This window comes from Ceratotherium simum, chromosome 16 (assembly GCF_057802395.1).
Source record: "Ceratotherium simum simum isolate JZ-2026a chromosome 16, ASM5780239v1, whole genome shotgun sequence".
NCBI classification, from domain to species: Eukaryota; Metazoa; Chordata; class Mammalia; order Perissodactyla; family Rhinocerotidae; genus Ceratotherium; species Ceratotherium simum.
This window is the reverse complement of record NC_141915.1, coordinates 47,017,028-47,044,974: the sequence shown is the minus strand read 5'-3', so window position 1 is coordinate 47,044,974 and position 27,947 is coordinate 47,017,028. Positions and strand designations below refer to the sequence as shown.

Genomic DNA, 27,947 nt, shown 5'->3' with positions numbered 1-27,947 from the left:
TAGTAATTCCTTCGACTTTCTAGTTGGAAGTAAGCGAGCTTAAATTACGTAGTTGAGTAGGTCATGGGTTGGGTAAAATATGCTAGAGGAATATTCCTTAAGTTGCTCAGAGCACTGACATGTTATCACCTTAGGACACAAGTGCTCAGGAATGGGAGTGACAGGTCCTTTATGGCACTTTCCATTTGTCCAAATGTGTTTACCTGCATTGTTTTATTTTTTTACCTGACAGTCTTTATAAGGTTATTATTATTTATCCCCTACCCACAAATGAAGAAACTAGACTCTGGGAAGTTAAATAACTTTCTCAAGGTTACTCAGCTAGTAGATGGCGTTTCCAAGGTTAGGAGAGAGAAAACTCCCAGTGGGTTGTTGGCTACACACCCGTCCCTTTAGTCACCTTCCCAAGCCTCGGTAGTAATAGTCACAGATCACTGCCACTTCAAATTATGATGGAATGAACTTTCAGAATTAATGAGAGGAGTGTGGGGGTGTGGGGAAGGCAATGTGATGAAGTGGGGGGAGTGAGACCTTGGCCAGGCTCCACGTGTTTCAGCCCCGCTCTGTCACTCTGTCGCATCCTGGCTGTGTGGATGGATGGCTGTGAGGTTCTGGGCCTGGCTGCCTCCTCTGCCTCTCTGGATTGCTGGCAATGTGTGCACTAACCTCTCTCAAGTGCGTAGCCATAGTAGACAGCAAGCCGGGGTCTTCTAAGTGTAACTGGCACCAAGACCTCCAGTCATTGCACCGATTCTGCCTCCTGTGCCATTTCTCTGGTCTCCCCCCACCCCATGGGGTCATATAAAGAGCATCTGCTTCCTCGGCCACAGGGAGTCTCTCCTTTTCAGCCTGCTTGTTTCGCTGGGGGAATGGGCTACCCTGTCTGGATGTGTGTTTCTCTTCCCAGAGCATGCATCAGCAGCAGCAGCTCCAGCACCAACAGTTCCAGAAGGAACTGGAGAAAATCCAGCTCCTGCAACAACAGCAGCTGCCCTTCCCCCCACCTGGAGACGTGGCTCAGGACACCGAGCTCCTGGACTCAGCCGGCTTGTACTCGGAGAGCTCGGCCACCAGCAGCCCCAGCACATCCCCCAGAGCCTCCAACCACTCGCTCCACTCCAGCGGCTCTCTCTCCAAGGGTGGCACCAGCCCTTCCCTGGAGCAGGACGATGAGGGTAAAGCGAGTTGCTGTTTGGTGCTATTTTCTTTTTCATTTGATCACCACCTGAGAACCATAAAGCACCATCTCCTTTCTGGGAATCTCAATGGGATTATGAAGTGTGTTCCCAAGGGTTCACTAAGTTCTCACCTGACTCCCACTCTGGGGGCTGGGCTTGTGCTCCATCCAATGGCTTCTTCCCCTCAGAGGACCTTTTGGGAGCCCCCTTGGCCCTCCCTCCATCTTCCTCTGCAAGGGCTGGGAATCACTGCTGACCAGAAATGCACTGGCTATCTGGCTTGAGAACATTCCCGAGGCAGCCATGGGCCAAGTATAGAAGTGCAGCTATAGGGGCCGGCCCTGTGGCTTAGCAGTTAAGTGCGCGCGCTCCGCTGCTGGTGGCCTGGGTTCGGATCCCGGGCGCGCACCGACGCACCGCTTCTCCGGCCATGCTGAGGCCGCATCCCACATGCAGCAACTAGAAGGATGTGCAGACTATCTACTGGGGCTTTGGGGGAAAAAACAAATAAATAAAATTAAAAAAAAAAGAAGTGCAGCTATTGATCCACTTTCTTCTGGGAAGTTGGCTCAGGCCAATTGTCAGGGCCGATATTCTGAGGGGATTAACAGAGCTAGTGCAAGAGATTGAGAGTCCTTGACCCCAAGCTGGAAACTCTGCCTCTGGTCTCTTCACCTCACACATCCACTGTCGCTTCCTGATTGTTTCAGGTGCAAGTCTTTAGGTGGATTTGTAGAGAACCCCTGTCTTTGGGAAGACGTACATTCTCACAGTAATGAAAAGGCGGGACCAGGAGGCAGGGGGCAGCCCTGGGCGTGACTAGGAGTGGCCCCAGCCGGCTCTTGTTTACCAGGGAATTGGGGGTGTAGAGCCTCTGAGATCCTGTCTCTTCATCTGACCTCAGGAAGGTAGTAGCCATTCCAGCCTCAAGGTTGTTTAGGTTGTTTGTTTAAAACAACCTCTTCTTTTTCCTGTTTTGTCCCAGATGAGGAAACCAGCATGGTGATCGTTGGGAAAATTTCATTCTGTCCCAAGGACGTCCTGGGCCACGGAGCGGAGGGCACAATTGTGTACCGGTGAGTGGATTGGAGAGCCTTGTGCCTTCACCACCTCATGTGTGAGCACCTGTCAGCTTGCAGGTGGTGTGCCAGGCTCCAGGGGCACAGCAGGGTCATCACAGTGACCGAGACAGAACAGTTCCACCTCCAGGGAGAGAAGTGGTGACCACAGGGCCACCTGGTGGTTGGTCAGGGCCCCCTGGGCCGTGAGGCTGACGAGGTGGCCGCTGCGTCATGAGAGAAGGAGCACCGCGGGTCCACACGTCTCCTCTCATTTCCACAGCCCAACTTGCATCTCCAAACCCAACCCCTGCTCCTTGTCTTGCAGGGGCATGTTTGACAACCGTGACGTGGCAGTCAAGAGGATCCTCCCTGAGTGTTTTAGTTTCGCAGACCGTGAGGTCCAGCTGTTGCGAGAATCAGACGAGCACCCGAACGTAATCCGCTACTTCTGCACGGAGAGGGACCGGCAGTTCCAGTACATCGCCATCGAGCTTTGCGCGGCCACTCTGCAGGAGGTGGGTGCCCGGTGGTCACCGACAGCTTTGTGGCTGCACTGCAGCTTCCCTTCTCCTGGCAACTGGCAACTAGGGTGTGGTTTTAGGGACTGCCGATTTATCTTTTTTTAATTTATTTTTATTAACTTTATTGAAGTTACAATATAATATACTCACTAAAATACTTTTAAGTGTAGAGTTTGATGCATTTTGGCAAGAGTACATACCCATTTAACCACAAACAGTCCAAATGTAGAGCATTTTTATCACCCCTAACTTTAGTTGGGCGGTCCGCTCAGCCTGCATGGGGGCAGTCTTTGGTTACAATTAGCATCTCTCTCCTTCTTGGCCTCCAAGAAAGCTGGCCGGTCCCTCTTCCCATGGCTGCTCAGGGCTGGTGTGGGCTTAGAGGATGCTCATCAGTTGATGACTTGAGTCATTAAGATCATCCAGCGAACTCCTTTTGCTCGGTTTCTAGGCTCAGCATGAACCTATTTCAGTATCATTTGGCTTCACTTGTGGGTTTACCTGTATGAGGCAGTGAACTTGACTTTCTTGCTCTCTTCTTTTCTTTCTCACTGTAAACTAGTGAGTTGGAGCTTTGTTTGTTTAAGGTAGCCTATGACTGGAGCGGAAAGTCTGCTGGAAAATATGGATTTGGACAGAGAATGTTATCTGTAAAACTTCCCAAATCTTTCTTAAAATAGGATCAAAGAAAATGAGCTGACCCAATACCGAATATTAATTAAAGCAAAAAGCAGCAGGCAGGACTTTGCTAAATAAAATTGAATCCTTTAAAAAAAAGAAAAAGAAGCCACGCTGAGGGGGCAAGTGCTGAGGGCTGTGTGCCGTGACCTCACCATCGTCTCTCTTGCAGTACGTGGAGCAGAAGGACTTTGCCCACCTTGGCCTGGAGCCCATCACCTTGCTGCAGCAGACCACCTCGGGCCTGGCCCACCTGCACTCCCTCAACATTGGTGAGAGGCCTCCCTCGTCAAGGCCACGGTCCTGGGTGGTGTGACCGACTTGCTCCCCTCTGTCGAAGCTCTTTGCTGCGTTGCTGGTGTGCAAGTTGTGTAAGAATTTGAGGAGGTCTCTTACACAGTTGAAAACCAGAACCGTTAGAGGCAGCGGCAGGTCTATTGGCGGCCTGAGGAGGGTGCACTCCCCATTGCAGAAGGAAGCATGATGTTGCTTGTGGTAAATATGGGACTAATCTGAAGTTTTATATTAGTTCACAGAGACCTGAAGCCTCACAACATTCTTCTTTCCATGCCCAATGCACATGGCAAGATCAAGGCCATGATCTCTGACTTCGGCCTCTGCAAGAAGCTGGCAGTGGGCAGGCACAGCTTTAGCCGCCGTTCAGGGGTGCCCGGCACAGAAGGCTGGATCGCTCCGGAGATGCTGAGTGAAGACTGCAAGGAGAACCCTGTGAGTAATGAGCACAGTCCTTTGAAAACTGCAGAACCAGCCTCTTGGATCTTCAGGAATAAAAGCCTCCAAGTTCAAGACTTAGGGGCTGGAGCACATGTAGCTGGAGAATGACGTTTCTTTCACAAAGAGTGCGCTGCTGGCATTCTCCATATTGTCTCATATTCAGATGAATGAAGGGCGCAAATGTGGGCAATTGTCTTTTTTTCCCCGTACTCTTCTAATCACTTTCCCCTGCTATTTGGGAAACTGGGAAATCAGGACTTGCACAAGGTGGACAACAAACTTCCAGTTTTTGTTCTTTTTTTTTTTTTTTTTCCCTGTTTTTGTTTTCCCGACTTTTTATTTTGAGAATTTTTAGACATACAGAAGATTGAAAGACTGTTTTAGTAAATACCTCCATGCCTCCACCTAGATTCAACATTTGTTAATATTTTTTATTTTCTCTCTATTTATCAGTTGCTGAAGCATTTGAATGTAAATGGCAGGCATCCCAGCCCTTCACCCTTTAATACTTCAGCACGTGTCTCCCAAGAACAGATACATTCTACTTCCTAACTACTATACTATTGTCACACCTTAACGGTCCATGCTGTTTTCATGATATCTAATATTCAATCCATATTCAAATTTCCCCAGTTGTTCCCCAGATGTCTCTTACAGAGCTGGTTTTTGTAAGCCAGGACCCAGTTGAGTGTCTTTCCTTGCTTTTGATTTTCCTCCTTTCATCTGCTATGGTCCTCCTACCTTTTTTGTTCCGTGATCATGACTCTTTGAAGAGTGCAGGCGCTACTCTGTAGCACGCCCCGCTTGGGACTTGCTCTCTTGTTTCCTCATGGTGGCGTTTAACTTTCCCTTCTGTTCCTTGTATTTCCTGTAGAACCAGAACTAGTTCTAAAGGCTCAATTAAATTCAAGTTAAATGTTTTTGGCAAGAACAGTCACAGGACACAGCATCAGGAGGCACTAGATGGCAGCTTGTACCATTATTATTGTACCCCCATGAGTGATGCCAACTTGGCTCCCCTGGCGCAGGTGGTGACCACTGATCTCTCCACCACAAAGGTACATTCCCCCCTTTGTTGTTAGCACTGTGTGGGATGATGCTTTGGCACAGTGTGAATATCCTGTTAACCAACAGTCATTCACCCGATGGTTCGGCGTCCATTGGCAGTCCTTACCTGAATCACTTAACTCAGTGGAAATTCTTCCACATTTATTAGCTGACATTTTTCTGTAAAGAAGAGCTTTATTTTTATCCCCTTTCTCTCTATTTCTTTCTCTCTCTCTTTTTTTTTATCATTACAGACTCATGGATTTTAAATATAGTGTTAGAATCCATTGTAGCCCTTATTTTTTTCTTTCATTTTTTTGTCCCTACTCCTTTTGATACTCATAGATTGTTCCAGATTTGACCAATGGGAGCCCTTCAGGCTGGCTTCTGCACCCTTTTGCTAAGAGCCCACTTGTGTTTGAGCACCTTGCTTTCTAGAACAAGACATCAGACGATTACCTCATACTTCCCTGATCCAGACCTGGCTGGGCTCAGCCATCCTAAAATAGATTAGATCCAGCAGAGCCCTCTTACCCAATTCTGGGCACCTTATTAAACATCTTAAACAGTTTGTTTTAACTTAAAGCAAGTAATGTAATTCTTTAAGTAATAGGAATATTTTGATGTAGGTCAGTGTCTTTTCTTTGAATTTGGGTCCAACTGAATGGAGTTGTTCATTTTCTCTCTTGCCTGAAGCACACTCACAGGGCACTTCTGTGACTTCTAGATTGAGACTTGGACATTTCAAACTCGTCTAAGCAATTTGAGAGCAGAAGCCTAGCTTTTAACTATTTATGTCCCAGTCCCTTACAGTTGAGTCTCCCACTTCTAATATCACAGCAGTTTTTGTAGCCACTCCCTTTTATTGAGGCTTTGCAAAGATTCAGCTTACCTCAGACTTGGTGGCATGTATATTTTATCAGCTTATGGAATATTTAAATTGCAAGAACAAGTGCAGTAATAAGTTTGGGAAAGAAGATAACTGAGCGTGGAGAGGAGCGAGTGGGAGCAGAGGGAGCCGGGCAGGCAGGACAAGAGCGCCCAGCTTCAGCAGTGAGTGTGCTGGAGAGGCCAGGCAGTGCAGCTACAAAACGGAGCGCATTAATGATGCAGTGAGTAGGTGAGAGGTGGCAGTCAGCTTCAGCTGTGGGGGGTTGTTCCTCCTGTCCCGGATCTGTTACCCACCTAAGGAGAATTCTGGTGAGGTAGAATAAAGGTGATTGGGTGTGGGAATTAGAAGACCTGAGCCTTGTCCTCGTGTCACTGTCCAGCAGTGACCCCGGGCTTGTCACTGAATCTTTCTATCTGTGTCTTCATCTGGGAATGATGACATTAGCTCACCTCACACAGCTGTTGTGAGGCTGAGTGACAGTATAGTATTGTTAAAGTTGTGTTTCTCCAGTGTTGAAAGTGATGAGCTCCTGGCTTTCTCTCACTAGATCCTCATGTCATCTAGTGGAGAATCTAAGAGATAGAGCCTAGTAATAGGGACCCAAGCCATGCTTGGGACCACCCCAGTGTTACAACCCAAGTAGCACAAACTAGAAATCACATGTGCACATTCCCTAGAGAGAAGCTCAACCATAGACATGAAATGGTGTCATGGGATAAGTGAGAGTCATTATCAGATAAGATGAAAGACATCATTGGAAACTTGTCAAATAATTTCTTTGTGGGGCTGTTTTTGAATCCAAAACTTTTATTCATTTATTAACAAAGTTTTGAGACCTGCCGTGTGTGGGCACCAGTCTAGGCCCTGTGAGTACAACAGGGAAGCAAACACACAGAAATCCCTGCCTACAAGGACCTACATGCTGGTTGGGTAAAGAATAACTAATGGCCAGGAGAGAGCTTCCTATGGGCCAAGCACTGGTTTAAGGAACCATTTTCACATATTAACGCATTTAATCTTCACAACACCCTGTGAGGAGCATACTATTGTTATCCTCATTTTACATTCGTGGACACCAAGGCACAGAGTGGATAAGGAGCTTCCAGCTGGCAAGTGGTAAAGCTAGCATCCCGGGCAGTCGGCTCCAGAGCCCACATTCTTCACTGTGACCGCAGACACTTGTACAGCACCTCCAGGGTGGGCAGCACTGCTCTGAGCAATTCCCGTATGTTAGCCGATTCTCCCAAGACACCTTCAAGGTGGAAGAAGTAGCCGGAACGCTCCTCTCCTCCCTGGCTGCTGAGAATGAGAATCCTGCCCCAGAAGCCCTCTCACGCGTCATGTTTCTTTTCAGACCTACACAGTGGACATCTTCTCTGCGGGTTGCGTCTTCTACTACGTGATATCTGAGGGCAGCCACCCTTTTGGCAAATCCCTGCAGCGGCAGGCCAACATTCTCCTGGGCGCCTACAGCCTTGACTGCTTGCACCCCGAGAAGCACGGTGAGTGGGCGGGAGGGGTCAGGCCAACTCCTCAGCTGCCCGAGTGGCCCCTCCAGGCTGGGATGGTGCTGGCTCTGTGCTCCCAGAGCCCCTTCTTTCTAGCTGCTCATCTGTGGGCCTCAGTGAATTGGTGACTCATTCCAGAGCTGGTGGAGGGCTGAGTAGAGTTATTCTTGGAGCACCTCCTTCTAAAGCCAAGAAGCTCTGAGCTTCCTTCAGGTTATCCAGTTATTGGTATGACCTGGGCAAGGGCCCTTTTGGGGACTTCTGTTTCCCAGCTTATAACTTGTGAGGGTTAAATAATCTGAGGTCCCTTCCTGCACGGATGTTTGGGAAGATAGATAGTCCATGCTCAAGAAACTGGACTCTCTTGTCTGCAGGCCAGCGGTCAGTGGGTGTGGCCTGGGCTGGGGACAGACGAGCTTGGTCCTTGCTCTCCAGGCGCGGGTGCAACAAGTCTTTCTCCCTGACTTCAGGGTCTCCTGTGTTATAATTGGCCCATGACACCCCAGTGCCACCTTTTTAAAAAATTAAAACTAACTTATTGTTTTGCTTATGAGTGATTTTCCTTATTCTCCGTAGAAAAAACAGATTAGCATAAAGGCCCATAATTCCATTATACAGTGCTGAGTGACTGCTGTTAATACTTTTGTGTTTTTATATACATTATTCCAATCATCTGTTTAGACATGTATGCATATTTTTATAAAAAATGGGATTAAATAATACATACTATTTTGCAACATGCTCATTTTTTAACTTCATCTTGAATCTCTCTCCATGTCTATCTGTATTCAGCCATGGTGTCATTTTAATGGCTCATAGTTCAGTATGTGGAGGCACGGCAATGTTACCTGGGCCTCTGATATTGGGTATTTCCAATTGCTCCTTTTCACAAACTGGGCATTGAGGACTCTCCTTATTAGCCAACGTTTTGTGCAAGTTCTTAATTATGTTATTGGAATGAATTCCTGTCAGTAGACTCTTGAGTCAAGGGCATGCAGGTTGTTGAGGTGTCTGGTATTTCATTGTGGCTTGAGGCTGGTAGTAATGGGTTGCTTGTTTATTTTCCTCCGTTGTAGAAGATGTCATTGCCCGAGAATTAATAGAGAAGATGATCGCAATGGATCCTCAGAAGCGCCCCTCCGCGAAGCACGTGCTGAAACACCCGTTCTTCTGGAGCCTTGAAAAGCAGCTCCAGTTCTTTCAGGTAGAGACCTTTGTTTTCTTTATCAAAAATCTTCATTTAGCTTTTTCTAGATTTTGAAAATATAACAAAGGACAAATAATAAAACAAATGACCCATAATAACCATGGTTGACGTTTTAATATATTTTCTTCATATACATAAAAGTGTCATTAGGATCAAAATGTATTTAGTTTTGTATCCTGCTTTTTTTTTTTACTATACATAATATTTTAAGTATTTTTCCATGTTAAAGTTTGAGAATTTTAATGACTATAGTATTCTATCATATGGATGTACCATAGTTTTAAAACTTTATAATATAGGAACTTTCAAATACACACAAAAGTAGAGGGAATACTATAATGAATTCCCATTTACCCATCAGCCAGCTCTGACAATTATTAACTCAACCTCTGCCCTCTCTCCACCCCTCCCCACCCCAGATTATTTTAAAGCAAATCTGAGGCATCATATAATTTCATTCCAGTTTCATAAATTTAAACATTTCCTTATATTGGATTTTTTTCTATCATCTTTTACTCAGTCTTTGCCCAGATCTTTTCTTGCTTAAGATAGATTCTGAGAAGTTATGTTATACGATCAAGGGATATGAACTCCTTTAGTAGTTTGACTGTGTGAAGTCTTTGTGACATTGCCAGGTGGCTTTGTGGAAAGGTGATGTGTTTCTCAAAGTCTTCCCTGGAGTGAGCTCAGCATCGCTCGTCCAGATGCCTGCTGCTAGCACGCCCACTCTGAAAGCAGGCACACGGGGCCGTGCTTTTCCTCCTGGGTCTGGGCCCGAGTGGAGTTGGTGAGCGCCGTGATCCAGAAGTGACCATCACACTGTCCTGAACTCTGACTAGAGCCGTGGCTGTGGTGAAGCCCCCAAAACACAAGCTCCTTGAGGGCAGGAGTGATTGATTGCTGGGGTCACTGCTGTGTGCCCTGCCACCTGGGACACTGCCTGGCACGCGGCAGATGCTTAGTAATTATTTGGCTGGGTTGGGAGGGGGACGGTTTAATGCCATCTTCCACAGCAGCAGTGGGTAAGTACAACATCAGGTTGATCACTGTGTTCCACAGGACATAACATTAAAATTCTGAGGTCAGATGTCTTCAGGGGACTTCTGAAAACTAGCCAGGTCACTCTGATGAAGACAAAATATAGAATAGGAGTAAAGCTCAAAAGAGACCTTCACCCCACCATGGGTTAGGATTTCAACTCGTAGTATTTCCAAGTGGTATGTCTTGCAAACACAGCTGGCTTCCATCTGTATCAACTAGCTGTATCGGCCTTGCAGCTCAGAACCATGTATCCCCAGTGTACCCGAGCTGACAATCTAATCCCTCCAAGGCTTTCCTCTAGCAATTGCAAGTTAGAGGGTCAGCCAGTCTGGCTTCATCTTCATCAAAGAAAGAAAAGACTATGGGTCTTATAAGGCTACTCAGTGTTAATGTGTTTGGGCTCATCACTCTGTTCCCTCAGCTGTCAATGGACCCGTCTAGTATTACTAGTGGGGACCAGCGCTCAAGGGGCATTCATTCATCTATCAAACACGGAGCAGGGTTTGAATCCAGGGCAGGGGCCTCTGGAGCCCACACTCTTGTCAGCAGGTTTCCTCCTCTAAAAGAAGGCTTCCCAGGGCCGGGCCTGTGGCTTAGTGGTTAAGTGCGTGCATTCCGCTGCTGGCGGCCCAGGTTTGGATCCCGGGTGCGCACCGACGCACCGCTTCTCCGGCCATGCTGAGGCTGTGTCCCATGTACAGCAACTAGAAGGATGTGCATCTATGACATACAACTATCTACTGAGGCTTCGGGGGAAAAAAATAAATAAATAAAATTAAAAAAAAAAAAAAAGAAGGCTTCCCTTCATCTGTCTTTTCTAATGTTCGATGAGGAGTAACAACCCTTCACCAGTTATGGATGTTTTAATGGGTAGACAAAAAGCACAGGATGCAAATCAAAATTGAGCTTTTTTGGTTGATTGACGAATATAGATTGCACATATGGCTCTGTGTGGAATGTAGTGTGCGTATGTGTATGTGAAAAACAGGTGAGGCATTCAGGGTCTGTGTACAGGTGTGTATCTGTGACACTTCTTTCTGTCAGGGAGACGGTCTGTGGGCCTCTCCCCAGTGAGCAACAGACATGCTGCTCACAGGGGAAAGGTTAATGGATTGGGGATGGGCAGTGAGGCAGGCTTCAGCCCGGGCCTAAGAGGGCCATCGGTCTCTCTACGACTCATGTGGCACTGACCACTCTGTTACCTAGTGTGTCGATCCTCCAGCTCTCAGCTGCTCTGCGCTCTCACCACCCTCTGCTGCCCTTGTTTCCCTCACAGGACATCAGTGACCGAATAGAAAAGGAAGCCCTGGACGGCCCGATAGTGAAGCAGCTGGAGAGAGGCGGGAGAGCTGTGGTGAAGCTGGACTGGAGGGAGAACATCACCGTCCCCCTCCAGACAGGTGACCACGCTGGAGCCCCTGTAAATGTTGGCAGGAATGTTTCAGAAGCGGCAGCTGGTTCTAAGAAGCAAACATGGAAATGGCAACTTGAGGCTGTTCGGGCTCCAGATACCACTTGTGGGGTTGAGGCTTTCTGTGGGTGTGTCCTCTGTGGTCCAGATGCAAATCAGACCATTAGCATGATGTGTGTTTCACTCTCGTCTCTTAGAGTGACAGGTTAGTGAGAGGTGTTGTGCTCTCAGTGGTTATTTCTGATCATGGGTGCAATCAGGAGGTGCATTCAGACTAACACTGCTCTCAGTTTCAATTTGGGGAACATGCTCCCCCAAACTATGAGTAGAGAGTTATGTTGCATTTCAGTCTGATCACTTAATCCCCAGGAGCCTCAGGGATTGTTTTCTTTTGGAATGTGTTGTTACATTGCATTCCTTGTTTTTTTCCCTAGATCTGCGTAAATTTAGAACCTATAAAGGCGGCTCCGTCAGAGATCTCCTCCGAGCCATGAGAAATAAGGTAAGGGTTGTGAACACTGCGTGGGGCCAGGCGGCAGCAGCACAGCCACCCTCCTCATGTCCATTCTCTGTGGGTCCTTTCATCCATACTGGAATTCTGACCTCTAAGAGGCTGGGAGTCCTTAGCAGGACTTGACAAATTAGAGGCTGTTTCTTCCTTTAAATGGGTTTTCTCTTCAGGGACATTGAGGTGAGGAGTTTCACTCTGGGAAGCAGGCTCTCTGATGCCAGTGTCCTTTGTGGTCTCTGCTGACTTGTATGGTGCCCTCTACCTGCCTGATTTAGCACCGTATAGACTCCGTCTAATGGGGACCCTCTGGCACCTTCCCACAGGGGCCTGGTCACTAGGGCCTCAGAGCAGGGACCTGGGGGCGCTCTTGGCCTGTGCTGTCACCAAGCCGTCCTCAAACAGGGCCCCGGCACCGACGAGGCCTCTAAGCCCATTGGGAAAGACACTTCAGTCCCAGGCAACTTTATTCCACTTGAGGCTGCCAGGAATCTCACTAGGTCCCTGGCACTGGAGGCCACTCTGGCAGTGAAGCTCCTCCCTGCTCACCCCGAATGGGGCCTTGCTCAGCTCCCAGGCCTCCTCCTGAATAAGGGAAGCAGGCCAGGTGAGTGGGATAGATTGTTGGCCACATAAACCTGTCTTCCTTTCCTTTACAGAGAACAGACTAATATTCTGTCTTCCTTGAATAATAGAAGGGTCTTTTACCAGCGCTTCATAGATTTTCTAACTGCTAACCCCCTGTGTCTGTGTGTCCACCCTGTTTGTAGAAGCACCACTACCGGGAGCTGCCCGTGGAGGTGCAGGAGACGCTGGGCTCCCTCCCTGACGACTTCGTGCGCTACTTCACCTCGCGCTTCCCCCACCTCCTCTTGCACACCTACCGGGCCATGGAGCTGTGCAGCCACGAGAGGCTCTTCCAGCCCTACTACTCCCACGAGCCCCCCGAGCCCCAGCCCCCAGTGACTCAAGACGCCCTCTGAGCCAGGGCAGCCTCCATTCTGGTGGCCCCAGCTTTGACTGAGGGCCTGGTCTCTACAAGCCAGAGCCTGAAGCCTCCCGGCTTAGCAGGGAAACCAGGCTCCCAAACCAAGTGCCTTGAGCTGCCCGCTCTGCAGCCAGCAGAGGAGGATGCTGGCTCGAGGAAGTGGGAGAGGTGACCCTTCCTGACCTGCAGGGAGCTGGGAAGATGTTAGCCACGAAAGCTTTACAACTGGGGGACGTCTGCAAAGGAGGGCCCGTTCCAGAGGCAGCGAAAGGAGCACCCTCCTCCTTCTCTTGGATAAGATGGCTTTAGACTTACATTTCTTTTTAAACTTCCCGTTTGATGTCAGCCTGTGGGCCTTTAAGGAAGAGAGAAGAGGGAATCCTAAGTTTTGCCTACTTGCTGGGACCAGGAGCATCTCTCTCCTCGACCAGCTAGGCTGAGATGTGCTAAGGGCAGCCTCTGCCAGAAGTGGGCTTGAGAGGTGAGGGTGCCGAGGAGGAGGAAGACGTTCAGAGGGCTTTGTCCCTGGGGATTGGCGATGCCTCACTGATCACAAATGCGCCCAGAGTTTCCCAGGTCGCTGTAACCACTGTTTCCTTGGGGACAGCAAGAGCCTTGAGCATGGGAGCGCAGTGTTGGGACAGGTCGGCACCGCATGCTGGAAGGTGAGGCCAGGTCTGCAGGTCTCAAAAACGAAGAGCGCAGTTCTGAGGCAGCTGCAGCCCAGTGCCCGGGTGGCCTGAATGGTGGCCTTTGGTGGATTTATGCCCTGGGCCACTTGGGGATATTATGGAGCGTTTGGGGACAAGATATGATAAGTTCCCTGGCCATCAAGGAGAGCAGCTGAGGCCCAGGCAGGCACAGGTCTTCAGGACCGGAGGGGAGCAGGCTGAATGGGACACATAGCCGCCCTGGGAGAGCCCTGAGCCAGTGGGTAGGTGATGAGGCTCCTCTGTCCCTGGGGCCAGCAGGACGGACCAGGGGGTTGGGAGCCAAGGCCAGGGTCAGCACGTGCTTCATAGGCAGGCTTTTATGTTTTTCTTGGCAGATTTTAATAACTTTATATTTTGATCATACTGTAGAATGCTACATTAGCGTAAGTAAGCTAAATTTGAAGCTTACTCGTGAAGAAGAAATGCAAGATGATAAATCTTCTATTTTTTGTGGTACCAAAAGTCCCCATCCCCTCCAGAGAGAATGTTCATATTTAGAACATTCTCTGATGCTGAAGAGTAAAACATGATAGCAACACTATACACATGTATTAAGCAATGTCAAAGTAATATTCTCTAAATTAGGTCAATCACATGGTATTTTTTTTCCTAAAATTAATATAATTTTTAACTTTAGTTCCAGTAAAAAACTCCTCTGTCTTTTCTCCACCGAGAGCCTTAGAGGTTATGCAGTCAGGGTACCGTGTAAGGAAGCCTTTTTCCTGTACTTTCTCCAGCTGGGTGAACGATCATGGCGGTTCAGTCCTGGGGACTCAGAGACTCCATTCAGCAGTTGAATGTCATTGTCGGGTTTTACTAACTGATCAGAAATCACTGTTTCTTCTTCTTGTGAGATGGTTTCTAGTGGGGTATGTGTATGAGGGCCGCTCATCAAAAGCTCCCCTTCTGCCTTTGTAGAATCCAGTTCCTTTCCTTTCATAATGCCTAAAGTCACTTTTATTTCTTGAATTAATATTATCCTACATCTTTAAACCTCAATTACCTCATTTAGACCTTGGAACCCTGGTGTCCTTGGTTGGCATTGCGCATCTTCTCCCATGCTGTCTGTTTTCAGGAACTTGTCCACAGGGTTTTCCTGTCCCCGCTCTGATGCCCCGTGCCTGCGCCCCCCTCACTGCCCTTCTTCCCCCGCTCTGCGGGCCACTTTGCCGCGCAGCCTGCCTGGGGTAGCCCCAGAGAGTCAGAGGTGGAGAAGGTGCCACGAGTGACTTAATGGGGCTGTCAGCTTTCTGTGCTGCCGGGGGACTGCTCCTCACCTCGTTCTCATCGCTGAATTTCTCTTTTGGGGAGTAGCCAGGTCATTTCTAGCTGCCCAGTATTTGTGACATCTCTGTTTTGGCCCAACTTGCTTCTGGGACAACTTTTTAAAAATGCCTTTTCTGCTTATCCTATTAGTTTCTAACGACCCAACTTTCTCAAACTCATTTATTCAATGTATTTTATCCGAGCACTTACCATATGAGCCAAGCAGGATACTGGGTGCTAGGGACACAGAAGTGAACAAGTTAGCAAAACCTCTGCTTTCGTAAGAGCTTATAGTGAGAGCGACAACAATAAACAATAAATAAATTCTCAGTGCCACAAAGAAAACCCAGGGGGTAGGGAAGGGCATGCATTTGGGGTTTGCACCTCTTCTGTCTTAAAGCTGCCCACGTCCCAGAACCCCTCAGATGTGGTCAGGTCGCCTTCTGTCCATCTTCTCTCCGTCACCTTTAGGAACCCACCTTTAGTCAGTCCTTCAGTGGTTTGACAAGGTCTCATGTGGGCACTTGTCATGAAAATAGTTTGGGCGTCATCTGGTCTGTTTATCCTGTTCTAGTCTCTAGAATTCTGGTTTCCTGTTGTGCTCAGCACAGTGGGAGGGTGTCTTTCTTTGGCCAGAACAGGGTTCTGCAGACTTGGTGCATCCTGTTGAAGCTGAGCAGTGTGATCTTTACAATTCCTGGAAGGCTGTTTAACTTTTTAGAAGTACGCTGTCTTCATTTTTAAGACAGAATTTAGTTACATCTGTGAGGAATCTCAAGGACACTGTGATTTATTTAAATTTATTCAATCTTGTATTGAATCTGTCTTTGGCATACCTTTCCAGAATTTCTCTTGTTGCTTCTTGAGTCTTTTTAACTTCAGTTTATGAGGAGCTCCACATGTCACTGGGCATCAGCATTTGCACTTTGGGGAATCATTGGTGTTACTTGATAAGTCACTGAACCATCTAGTGGCTGACCTATAAAATCCTGGGTGCAAAGGTATGATCCCCCCAATCTCAGTGCAATAGTCGTCATAGGTTCTTTCCAGTGAGACGTGGCCCTGACCTGTTACATTTGTTATATTGGAAGATCCACAGGTTAGTGGGTTCAGCAAAATATTTTCTTCCCACCAACTCAAGATGGAAGGTTCTTAGCAGAGTTAAGCCTGATCCCTTCGGTAAGGTTTCGTGTGAATGCGATTCCTTTACCATTGCAGTCCTTTCTCGCTGCAGGAAGAGAGATGAATTGGTTGCTGATCTGACCTCTCTCGCAGATGTGGGGGCCTGTGGCTTGTAGGGATTTCTCCTCTCGGCTGCTGCCCTTTCAGAAGTTGTGCTCCAGGCAGGTTTGGATTTCCCGAGACTGTTCCTCTTCTCTATCTCTGTTCTCAGCCTTGAGGTCCTCGCAGAAGGTGGGCGGCTTCTGCTCCTACAGCCTTCTGTGCCCGAAGAGCTGGAAAAGACAGCACAGCACAGCACACCTGTAAAGAGCCTCTTTTAGTTCTCTTTAGCTTTCTCTCTGCCCATTTAGTTTCTGAAATCCCTTTTCTTCGTATTTCCCAGCGTTTCTTTTCCTTGGTCATTCCTTCACCATCCTGGAGTAGTTGAATATGGCCTGGCATAAGCGTTTCCTGAAGAAAGTCATCAGGTGTCCTATATAGATGAGCCAAAATTCCACCTTCCAGGGTTGGACCATTGTCTTTTAAACCAAAGTGTCTCATCTTCCTGTCCTTTGTTTTCTGTATGAAGCAGTGATTTCCAATGAGAAACTCTAGTTCCAGTTTGTATATTGGCACTTAAATCCTTTCTGTATTCATTGGAAAACCACAAGGAATCTGCAGTGAGCCTCCCACTGGAGCAGCCTTAACCAACATGTCCGGCCAAAGTCCCCACCCATCGCCTCCCCCTGTGCTCTTTGTGTGTTTGGTGGGTACAGTATTCCTTTTCAGTCTCCCAGAAGCTGTGACGGGGGAGTCCCCACTTACCTAGAAAGCATTACCAGTCAACTATGTGGCATTCTCAGATGCAAACCTTATCTAGTGTTCTTTTTGCAATGACCTATTTATTTAACCTATTTATATTTATTTAATTTTTACTCTGAAGTGTTTCCAGTTACAATTGCACTTGCTTAAAGCACATCAGATTTGTTTTGGACAACACCCCTGACCATTTTAAAACTGGAAAAGGAAAAGTTATACTGTATCCTTCCATGGGATGGATGCCTTACAGTAGTTTTGTCATTAAAGGGTGATTAATTTGGTCAGGGTAAACATGTTAATTTTTAAGTGATTTTATAAAAAATTCTGTGCCATTGTGTCTTCTCTGTGGACGGTTAATTGTTTAATGGGTATGTGTTAATTGTGTGATACAATCCTCTTTGTGGAACCTAAAATCCTCTTTTTAGCTTTATATTTTATAAACTGCCAGATTGTATAATTTTTATGTGTATTTTTAAAGCTTGATGATGTGAGGGTAATTATCTAAGTTAAATGGCCTATTTTTGTACCTCCTGTACAGTTTTATAATTCTGCTGATTGATGAAGGCGTCTAATGTTGAGCCAACCACAAATAAAGGTAGTTTTAGATTTGGAAGCCAGCTTCATCTTCTTAAAGACTTGACCACCACTCTCAGACCAGGGGGTCGTTCTCGGCTCTTCCGGGGTAGGGGTCTGGATGGTGAGGGTGAGCAGCTGGCTCAGTGGGTGAGAAGATGGGTGGTGGGGTGCAGTTGCCTGCTGGTGTCCATGGCAGGGTCCAGGGGCCTGGAATGTCCTCCTTGGTGGCTATGGGAAAGGTTCTTTGAAACACTGCAAGAAGTCCCCCAAAGTATTGATTTGGGCTGGTTTCCAGGAAGGGGGCCAGGTTGGGACAGATATGCTTCATGGTGAGAATTAGGCTTCAGCAGAGTTTGGGGCATGTGTACGGTGAAGAGGATACTGGACCAAGGAACCCACAAGGGGAGAAAAACCATGAGGTAACTCGGCCAACACGGTGGTGGGAAAGCCACGACCTGTGAGTCAGAAGCACGTACTATGTCCACCCACGTGCCAAGGAGTGAGCCCAGCGCCAGTCTGATTGCATTTTAGGATGCTGCCACTGTGCTTTCTCCTTCCCCTGCCCCATCCCCTCTGGTGAAATCGGAGGAGGCTCCACTTCCTCTTGCACCACCAGCCAGGGGCCGCTCACGAAGCATTGAGACTGGCTCCTTCCGCTCCGCGCACCACCCTCCCATCCCGCCCACCTCATTGGGCACCAGGAGCGTCCCTGAAAACCATGGACATGCTCTCCCTCTGAAGCACTGGGTCTTGGGTGCAGCCAAATCCAAGGGAGCATGAGGGGCTGCAGCAGTCTGTGGCACCTGCTTGCTGCCTCCTGTCTCTTGATGCGGGAGCAGAGACAACTCTTGGATTCCCCATACAGCTACTAGACCAGGGCTGGGGCCACGTCTTGAACTGGCCCAGACCAGGGAGGGAGGCAGCTGGTAGCACCCTTAGCTGCCTCTGAGATCAGGCAGGAGGCCAGCAGGTGGTCTAGACGCTGGCACGGCCGGGGCCATGGTTCGGGGCACTCAGGTAGGGTTTGCCGCTTTGCACACTGAGTCAGTTTTGGGCTGCTTTTTTCTGAGTGTTTGATACATTTCATTAAATAAATGCATTATATACACAACTGTATTCCATCAGTGAATGTACCTATTTGCACTATTTCTGTCCGATTTGTGTCATTTGTGCTAGATGTGTGCCTTAGCTTCTAGAGATAACAGTGAAGATAACAGCCCTGCCTGTCTGCCCTTCCTATGGGGCCAGACTCTGTGCTGGGGCCTCCTGTGCCCTGATCACACATTGGCCTCATTCCTCTCTCCCTGCAGACCAGTATTTCCTTCAAGATCAAAAACATTTAGTATCCTTCACTTTAGTGAGTGACTGACCAGACCCTTTGCCAAGGTCAAAACTCAGATCACGAGCGCATGTCTGGGCCAGTCGGCTGTGAACAGAGGAGCAGGGCTGGTACCAACAGGGCAGCCCTGGGAAACCATATTGAAAGATGGCAGGGGTGGGAGGGGGCAGTTTCCAGAAACAGGAGAGGCAGGGCCGGCAGGACACTGAGTAAACTTGGCCTCTGGCGGGATTGGTAGGTGAGCCCAGCAAGTGTTCTTGCCCCCTCCTCCCTATGCCTCTCCAAATGCAGCTTCCCCTTCCCAGCCCAGCTCAGTGATTTGAATAAAGCCTGCAAGCAACACAAAGCTGGAAAGAGTGACTAATCACCAACAGAATTCATGACCCAATCAAGATTCCAGAAGGTACTGAGAAACTGAAATGCTGAGCCTAAACCCAAAGGGTGATGGGAAGTCCTGCCTTGACATTAATGATGGGGCTGGAGGTGGAGGGCAGGGCTGTGAGGGGCTTCGAAACTCACAGACATTCCAGAAGAGTTTGGCTTGGAGAGACAGGAGAGCTGTTGGGTTCTCAGATATCTGTCAGATGATGAGAAATTGGCTTTAAACTGGAATAGGGGGAGCAGGGTCCAGGACAGCAGATCCCAGGTCCGGAGGGGAGGGCTGCCTGACAGCTTGAGCTGCCCAGCAGCACCAAAGGGGACTTTTGGAGGGAGTGCGTCAGTGGTCTCTGGAGGAATCCAGCAATGGGGAAGGGCCTCATCCCGAACAGACTAGAAAGAAATTCTTCCTTGGGTCAGAGGTTGGACTCAGGTCCCTTCCAAATAAGCATTTATGACCGAGGTACCCCACCCCGTGATAAGTTCCTGGAAAAGTGCTGTCTGGGGGGGTGTGAATCACAGGAAGCAGGGAGGGAGATACCCTGAAGAGCTATTCAAGACTGGGTGGGGGTGGGGTGTCGGTTCTCCAGGATCTGCCAGCGGTGTCTCATGTTCAGGACACACGTGCTCTAAGAGTTGGCTATGTGAGGTGAGAGAACCAAGCGCCACAGTTGACTCATTTAGGACAATTTCCCAAAGTTTGCACTTCAGAATACTAGTTCCAAGGGATATTAAACTTAGAAAAAAGGGCTAAGTGGCCAAATAAATTTGGGAAATGCTGGATTAAATAAAGTTTTCATATTTACTGCCATTCAGAAGCCTTTCATATGCTAACAGAATATCTCCAAGAGGGGACAAACACTTATCCAATTAATGCCTTTAATTAAAAAAAAAAAAAAAGGAAAGATGTTTGGAGTGGCAGAGATAATGCTATGTTTTCATCAAATCTTATTTCATTTTTCTCTTTCCAGATACCCAAGAAGACAACATTCCCAGCCTCCCTAGCAGTTAGCTTGGGGCATGTGCTAATTCTGGCCAGTAGGCTGGGCGTCAAAGTCACATGTGTGACTTCTGAGCCAAAGGGTTTAAGGGCTGGGGCACAACCCTCCGCTCCATCTTCCTCTGACATGGTGATGGTGGAGGCCACATAGTGAGATGGCACTCCACTCCGTGGAGTCACCTTCAGGAAGGTAGCTGCCCTGCAGTCACCTGACTCAGAACAGACTTCTCATCAGGAAAAAAACGATCCCTAGTGTCAGGCCACTGAAATGTCTGGGTTCATTACCGCAGAACAGCTGAGCCCATCCTGACTAAGGCTTTAGGTAAACAATGTCAAGGGAAAAGGCCATTACACTGTGCCTGAAAGGGAGGGTCAGTGCTGAACTGTGCGCACCTTCAGTCAGCTCAAAAGTTCATCTTTCAGACGGTCCAATGGGGCAAAGAAGAGGGATTCTCCACCTGCTGCTCTGTCACCCACACACACGCTGCTCTTCCCATCCGTGAATACCTTGTTTGGCCCTGACGGTTACCCGGACCATAAATGAGCCGTGCTCGGGGTGACACCTGACATGATGTGGGCAGACTCCAACAAGGAAGGTGGGAGGGGCAGGGCAATAGCACATCCCCCCACTGCCTGCCTTTGGCACCAGAGGGTCTGCTGGGTTTGTGGTGGTCTTCTCCCAGGGCTTGGGATGTCCAGCTTGGCAGGGGCAGGGGGGTGGAGTGCAAAGATGGAAAGGAGATTCTTTCCTCAGAAAAACTTTAGGGGGACTGAGGGGGGACTAAGGGTCAGAAGGTCAGAAGATGGATAATTTATACCAGGCCCCGTGAAGTGTGGAGTTGAGGGTCTGACCTCAGAAGCCCACCTTCTTTCTCTTGTGCTGCAGAGGGAAGAAACTGAGGGATAAAGGACCAGGATGAAAAGGAAAAAAATAATAAAACCACAGCTATTGCTCAGCAAATCTGCACTTCCCCTTAAAACATGGGAGCCATGTTTTGTCACTCTAAGTGGCTGGGTGGCTGTCACAGGGAGTGAAAGGGCGGGCAGATAGTGGAGAACATGTCGGTTGAAAAGGAAGCCCTCTTAGATAGGATGTGCTGTAACCAGGATGACAAAGCCCAGTGCTGTTGTTTCTATTTCTTAACATTTTTAGGTCAGTGGTTTTCAAACTTGAATCATCAGAATCATGGTCTGGGGAACTTGGTAAACATACACAGGCCCAGGCCCCATCCTGCTGCAATAAGCCTGGGCCTCTGCATTCTTCCAGATGAAGATCCACGGGATCAACTTCCAGGTGATTCTGACACACCCCAAAGTGTGAGAACCATTGAGCTAGGCCATACTGCTTATTATAGAAAGGAAGTTCACAAGGTAATCATCATTAATGCTTGGTGTGCCTTTTACCTGTTAAAAATAAATGTCAGTTTTTAAATCCAAATTTGAATGATATTGTATATACTTTTTAAAATCCTGGTTTCCACAAGCCAGTCCCTGGGACTAAGAAATCGCTGGGCATCCAGTTCCATGGCAAGGGGTTCTCTTACTGCAGCAGCGGTGAAGCAAGAGCTCATCTTGTTTCCTTAGCTACTGGCTCCCTGAAGGAATGTGGCCAAGCCCCAGTCAGGGACCCGGCACCCACTCCCACCCCCGCCAGTCAGTAGAGTGTGTTCCATGGAAACACAGGGATGGTCCCTCACACTTGTCCATGATGACATGTCTAGGTGTGCATCTTTTTCGTTCATCACAATTGAACCCAAAGGCTTGTATCCTTCTGCTATGAAAAATTCGCTTGTGTAATTCTAAGATAATTCTCTTTCCTTCATTTTCTCTGTTTTTATTTTTTGGAACTTCTAACAGTAGAATGCTGGAACTCTGGGTTTGATCCTCTGTGTCACTTATATTTTATTTATTTATTTATTTGCTGAGGAAGATTCGTCCTGAGCTAACATCTGCTGCCAATCTTCCTCTCTTTTTTTTTTTTTTGTATGTCAGCTGCTGCCACAGCATGGCCACTGACAGACCAGCGGCGTAGGTCCATGCCCGGGAACCAAACCTGGGCCGCCACAGCAAAGCATGCCAAACTTAACCACCAGGCCACCAGGGCTGGCCCTGTCTTTTATTTTTTACATTTCTTTCATTGATTTTTGTTCTTTCTGGAAAATTTCCTGGCTTTATTTTCCAAACTTTCTATGACACTTTTCTTAGTTTCATGAATCATTTTTAATTTCCAAGGGCTCTTGGTCCCTTTCTTATGGGGAAATGAATATTTGAGGATACTACTTAGACTTTTTTTGTTTACCTTTTCTTCAGTTCCTTGTATTATCTCTGTATCCTTTGGGGTCATTTTTGTCTATTTTGATCTCTCTTTTCCAAGTTGCAGATTTCCTTAAATGTCTGGTGGTCGTTGATGGGATATACGTACTTAAAAACGAGGCCATAAAAAGCTGACTGAGGCCCCATGTTGGTGGGTAGAGCTTGTCATCCGGTAAGCCCTGTTTTTAGGTGATCATATGGGAACACTTATGGGAACACCAGAATGCAGAGGTCTTTGCTCTGGGTTCCTAAATGTCTGTGGAGAAGAATCTTCTGATCGTCGGCCTGGGGATTGACTACTACTGTCTGTCCTTCTGCATCAGGGGTAGATAAAGGTCACATATTCTATGAACCAACTTCTGGTTAATTTCAGTTCCCACATGTCACTCTCAACCTCCACCATCCTTCCCTGAGGCTCCAAGTTGAAGTCTTGCTCTGGTTCTGCTGGGCAGATCTGCCCTCCTCAGCTCCATCTCATTCATATGTGATTGTAGGTGGAGGCAACTGCCCTGGGCTAGGGCTGCAGCCTGCAGAGGAAACCTAGCCTATGGGGGTGGGCTATCCAGTGGGCACAGCAGGTGCAAAGAGGGGACACTGAAGGAGTTGATGGGAAAGCAGTTGGCTTTGGGGTCCAGACTGATGGAGGGAGACAGGGATGTGGTCAGAGGAGATGCTGGAGGTGAAGAATATGGAGGTGGAGGAGTATTGCATGGTGACAAGGTAAGATCTGGCTGCAGGGGTGGGTGGTGGAGTGGAGGTAAAGACTTTTGTAGTTGAGGAAGTGAGTGGATGTTGAGGCTCAGGTGTAGCTGGGCCTTCTGGTAGATGCTGGGGTTGCCCAGGATGACAGCGAGAGTCGAGGGTGGCAGAGTAGGGGGGGACAGGAAGACAGAGGCAAAGTCCTCCATGAATCCCAGGTAGTGGGAATGGCCTTGAGATGGGGAGATGGCATGGACCTCAGGGACGAGCAGCACATGAGGGTGGGCTCGCTTCCAGAATGCTGAAGCCATGAGGAACCAGCAATACTAAATGCCCGCCCAGCCCGGAGATATGGGATGTTCCCACTCAAGAGGAATGTGGGGAAAGAGGCATGCTCAGAAGAGGGCCAGGCCGCAGTCAGGGCAGGGAAATAGAGGGCGAGTGTGTGACAAGGTGGGGGATGTGGGCAGATTTCTCTCCAGGAAAACAGGTTTCAGAGGGCAAATGGGAGACTTGGAGCCATGGGAAGCACTAAGCCAAATATGGGTGGAAGCTCAGGGGCTGGTGGGACCCGAGTAGCTTGGACTTCAGACTGAGGAGGCCAGAACTCTACACGTGGGGATTAACTCGCCGTCAGATTCTGATTGGGACATTACGGGAAGTTGCTCAGAAGCCAGAAGCAATGTGGGGCTCCAAAAGGTTGCTGAGGCCTTGACTTTGTCAGCTGCCAAGGCCGTTTATACACCAACAGAAAATGAGGCAGTTCTGTTGTTGCAACAGAACCTGCCTCTGGCTGGGCAGCCTCGTTCGGGCTGGAGAGCCTGCGCACAGGTGGGGGCACAGGGAAGCCAGATTCAAGCCCCAGAACTAGCCTGATGAGGCCCCATTGCTGCCGCTGGGCCCGGACCCTGCAGCTGTCACCTCTAACCCTGGACACATACTCTAATGGTTATGGCTGCAGAAAGAGTATAAGATTAGAGCCATTTAAAAAACATAAACACCAGATAGTATCTAATTGCTTTTTAAAAACTAATCTTTAACTATACGCAAATATTTCTTAATCTAACATTCAAGCCCCAAAAGAGAACAGCCTCACAGTAAAAAGTCAAAAAATAACCTCAAAATATACCTCTTGGATTCTGCCTTTGCTCTCTCTAATAAGCCAGGGAGCTGCCTTTGGCATCTTCCTAAGGAAACAGTTCTATTTCCCGTCTGAGTTCCTAGTAAAGCATCTCAGCTTATTCTCCCCCTTGCAATAAAGGAAGTAAAGGGCAGCTGGCTACCTGGACATCGTGTTTTCCAGAGAGAAGGCGCTCTCCCACCTGTGAGAGTCCCTCTCAGCCTCTCCCTCCCTCGGCTCTTTGGCTGTTGGGTGTTTATGGATAGATTTGCTGCATCTACATAGATCACCCTCCTTAAAAACAGACTCTCAGGATCCCGGCTCATTCCAAACCTACTTGTGATCATAGAGCAATTGATTTACCGCTGCCACACTGCCGGCGGAACCTAATAGTCGTCCCTTTTAGACTGGTGGCAGGACGCTCACTCACTTTGGCCACTAGATGGCGCCCATGTGCAGCCTCTGCTCCTCCTGGGCCCCCACTGTCCTATGTTCACCCAGGTCACCCACCTAGCTATGACTCCTCCTCCCTACTCTGCAGGGTAGCTCTGCACGAGATGAGGCTGGGGTCCAAGAAGAAGGCCAAGGAGCCTGGTTGTATAAGCAACTCAAGTCCTTCATGAGCCAGTAGTTTTCTAAGTAATGCATGTTCACAAACTTTTCTCACTCGAGGATTAACTTATAATATGCACAAGCTCCTCCCTGTATGGGGATGATCTTGGGGTCTGACATTCTGTGGATCCATGCAATAGTCAAGACACATACTAGGGTGTCCTTAAGCACAGCCTACAAGGACACAGGTGCATGTCCAGGCACCAGTTAAACTTGGTTGAGTGCTTACCGTGTACCAGGCTCTGAGTCAAGGTTTTACAAATCATCACATTTATTCCTCCTAGAAGCCCTTCGAGGGGACTCTGAGGTGAGCGAGAGGACCTGGGAGCTTATATGTGGGATCCTAACTGCCTGGATTTGAATCTCGGCCCGGCCTCTTGCTGCTGTGTGCCTGCTCAACTGCTACTCACCAACTCCTCAACACAATGTGCGTGCATAGTCAGCACAACAGAAATGTTGGCTATTACCCCCGTTTTACAGATGAGCAAACTGAAGCTTAGAGAAGTTAAGCAACTTGCCCAAGGTCACACAGCCGGCAAGAGGCTGAACAGAGATTCAAGCACAGGTCCATGTAACTCCCTCCACTCTGCCAGACTGACCCCACAGTCTCCATCATTCAGTCTATAGGCCAGTGAGCCTATAGCTCGCCTGGGAAGCACCAGCCTTCCAATAGTCAGCATTTCTTCTCCGAATCTCTGGTTTCCACTTGTAGTTGTGATTACCTTGGCTTTATTTAAATTGAGAACACTGTCTCATTCTTGCTAAACAGTGTGGTCCCAGCACCAGAAGCATCGGCATCACCTGGGAACTTGTTAGGAATGCAAATTCTCAGGCCTCACCCCAGACCCGCTGAATCAGAAAATCTGGGGGTGGGACCCTACAGTGATGCTGATACACGCTCAAGTTTGAGAACATTTGCTGTAAAACACGTGTCTCATAAAACCAAGCCACTAGCTGCAGTCCAATAAACTTTTATTGAGCATGCTCTTGGTGGTTCAAAGAGAAAGGCACCAGAAACTTAGCGGAGAAAGGAAAGAAATAAGCAGATGTGGAAAGTGATCCGCCTAGAAGCCACGAAATGGGGGGAGGAGGACAGAGGGGTTGGGGAGGGGGGACTGGCGCAAAGGTTGCGTCAGAACTGTCTGTGTCACTTTTAAAGCGAGCACGCGGGGTTATAACTGGACAGTTCTGGGGTGGGCCCACCCTCTGTTGCTAAAAGCTGCATAGGCAGTTCTGCTGTCAAGAATGGGAACCCCACCCTATTATAGACAGCTTTTGGGGCTTTGCAGCTGGGCTGCAATCAGGCTTAGACATCCAGGTTTGCAATATGAAAGACCATACCCTCCCGTCTGAAGAGGAACCCCCTTAGCCTTTCCGTCCCTCACATGCACCCTCTGTGCTCTCTGCCCACAGCTGACCCCTGCCATCCCAAATGAACCAAACCAGAGGCCTCCTCCCTGCCTCTGCCCCTGGGTTACTGCCCGAGTTCTCACCCACCTTTCGGTTTTCCCTCCCCGCGTGCTGGTTCTCAGCATTGTGCACATTGGAATCACCTGGAGTGATGAAAAAACACAACATCTACATATATACATACTTACACATACATACATATATGCACACACAATATGCAACTATTGCAATATGCAATACTTGAGACATACTAAAAACAGTTTATCTGAAATTCAAATTTAACTGGGTGCCCTTTATTTTAGGAGAGTCAGAAGTAGTGCTGATGACAGAGTCTAGACTCCCCCCATACAGGGGACCGGTCAGTGAGATCCACTGTAATTCCAGGGCTTGAGCCCACTTCCCGAGCCCCTTCTCTCACCATGCCCCCCTCCAGAAGCCGGCTGGGGCCAGCCCCCGAGGAAACACCCAGCCAGCAGGGAGGTCTCGCTGGCCTTGCTCTCTCCCCACAGCCCCAGGTTATTGCAGTCCCGGCTCTGATTAGTGATTATGAGACCTGATGTCAAGTGAGCCGAGGGGGCACCCTGCAGGGGCTCCTGCCGCTCGGCCTCACGCATCCACAGTCTCTTTCCATGACTTCCTCTCTTTACTCTTCTGGCCCGGAGTGCCCAAATGCAGCGAGATGCTGTCTCTGACAAAACAGAGCAAGTCTGAATTAGCAGGGAACAGTGGCCAGGCACAGCGATCTACGGGGAACTGCTTGCACACATATTTGTATTTTCCTCAGGGCTAGGCAATCTGGCTTCCACCAACTAAGAATTAGAAAAGCAGTTATCAAAATGCTGTATTACTTCCTAGAGCTTGGACCAAAATATGTGCGGAGATGTTCTCAAACACTGATGCCTTGTCACCCACTCTCTTGTCCTGAAGACCTAGCACCAAATTAAGCCACTGGTGCCAGGGCCAGTCCAAGCAATGTGCAATTTTATTCTGGAACATTCCATTGTTGACTGATGAGGTTCTCTGGCATGATTCATGGTCTCTTACCCTGGACTCTGGTTGCACTGGGCAGAAACCAGCTGAAACTGACTTAAGTAAAAAGGGCAAAAGGATTGGCTCATGGAAACCGACCTGCAGGAATGGGCCTCAGGAATGTCTGGAACCAGGGGCTGGAACACCATCAGAACACACTCACCTCTTCTCTGTGCATTTTGACCTTCTCAGCTCCTACACACCCACTTCCGTTGCGAACGGGGGGCATGGCCTCAGGCAGTGTCTGTCCTCCCACCTCTGCAACCAGGCAAGAAAAGGCTCTCTTTCCCAAATCATTAAGAAAAAACACAACTGAAGGAAAGATCTGAAGGTGGGGTATCATGATGCCAACCTTGGAGCAATCTTTTAGCCAGGAAGGTGAGGTCAAGTAGGAGGACAGAAGCTCCCCAGAAAACCTGTCTACAGCAGAGAAAGAAGGGGTTCCCCTCAAAAAAAGACAAGTCCTTGGGTGCCGGCCCCGTAGCTTAGCGGTTGAACGCAAGCGCTCCGGTACTGGCGGCCTGGGTTCGGATCCCAGGCGCGCACCGATGCACCGCTTCTCCGGCCATGCTGAGGCCACGTCCCACATACAGCAACTAGAAGAATGTGCAACTATGACATACAACTATCTACTGGGGCTTTGGGGAATAAAAAGGAGGAGGATTGGCAATAGACGTTAGCTCAGAGCTGGTCTTCCTCAGCAAAAAGAGGAGGATTAGCATGGATGTTAGCTCAGG

The 27,947-nt window shown here is 48.5% G+C and overlaps 1 protein-coding gene across 2 annotated transcripts in view; it reads left to right on the top strand.

Annotated features, from left to right (window-relative positions):
• The window catches only part of ERN1 (endoplasmic reticulum to nucleus signaling 1), an 83,313-nt gene extending 65,966 nt beyond the window's left edge, over window positions 1-17,347 (top strand). For both annotated transcript variants that reach the window (XM_087441422.1, XM_087441421.1), the window contains exons 13-22: window positions 908-1,175; window positions 2,164-2,254; window positions 2,565-2,754; window positions 3,611-3,710; window positions 3,968-4,167; window positions 7,467-7,614; window positions 8,697-8,824; window positions 11,145-11,268; window positions 11,714-11,781; window positions 12,558-17,347. In XM_087441422.1, coding sequence (XP_087297548.1) covers window positions 908-1,175; window positions 2,164-2,254; window positions 2,565-2,754; window positions 3,611-3,710; window positions 3,968-4,167; window positions 7,467-7,614; window positions 8,697-8,824; window positions 11,145-11,268; window positions 11,714-11,781; window positions 12,558-12,770 — 1,530 coding nt within the window. In that variant the 3' untranslated portion in view covers window positions 12,771-17,347. The remainder of the gene's footprint in view (window positions 1-907; window positions 1,176-2,163; window positions 2,255-2,564; window positions 2,755-3,610; window positions 3,711-3,967; window positions 4,168-7,466; window positions 7,615-8,696; window positions 8,825-11,144; window positions 11,269-11,713; window positions 11,782-12,557) is intronic.
• Window positions 17,348-27,947: the final 10,600 nt, after the last annotated feature.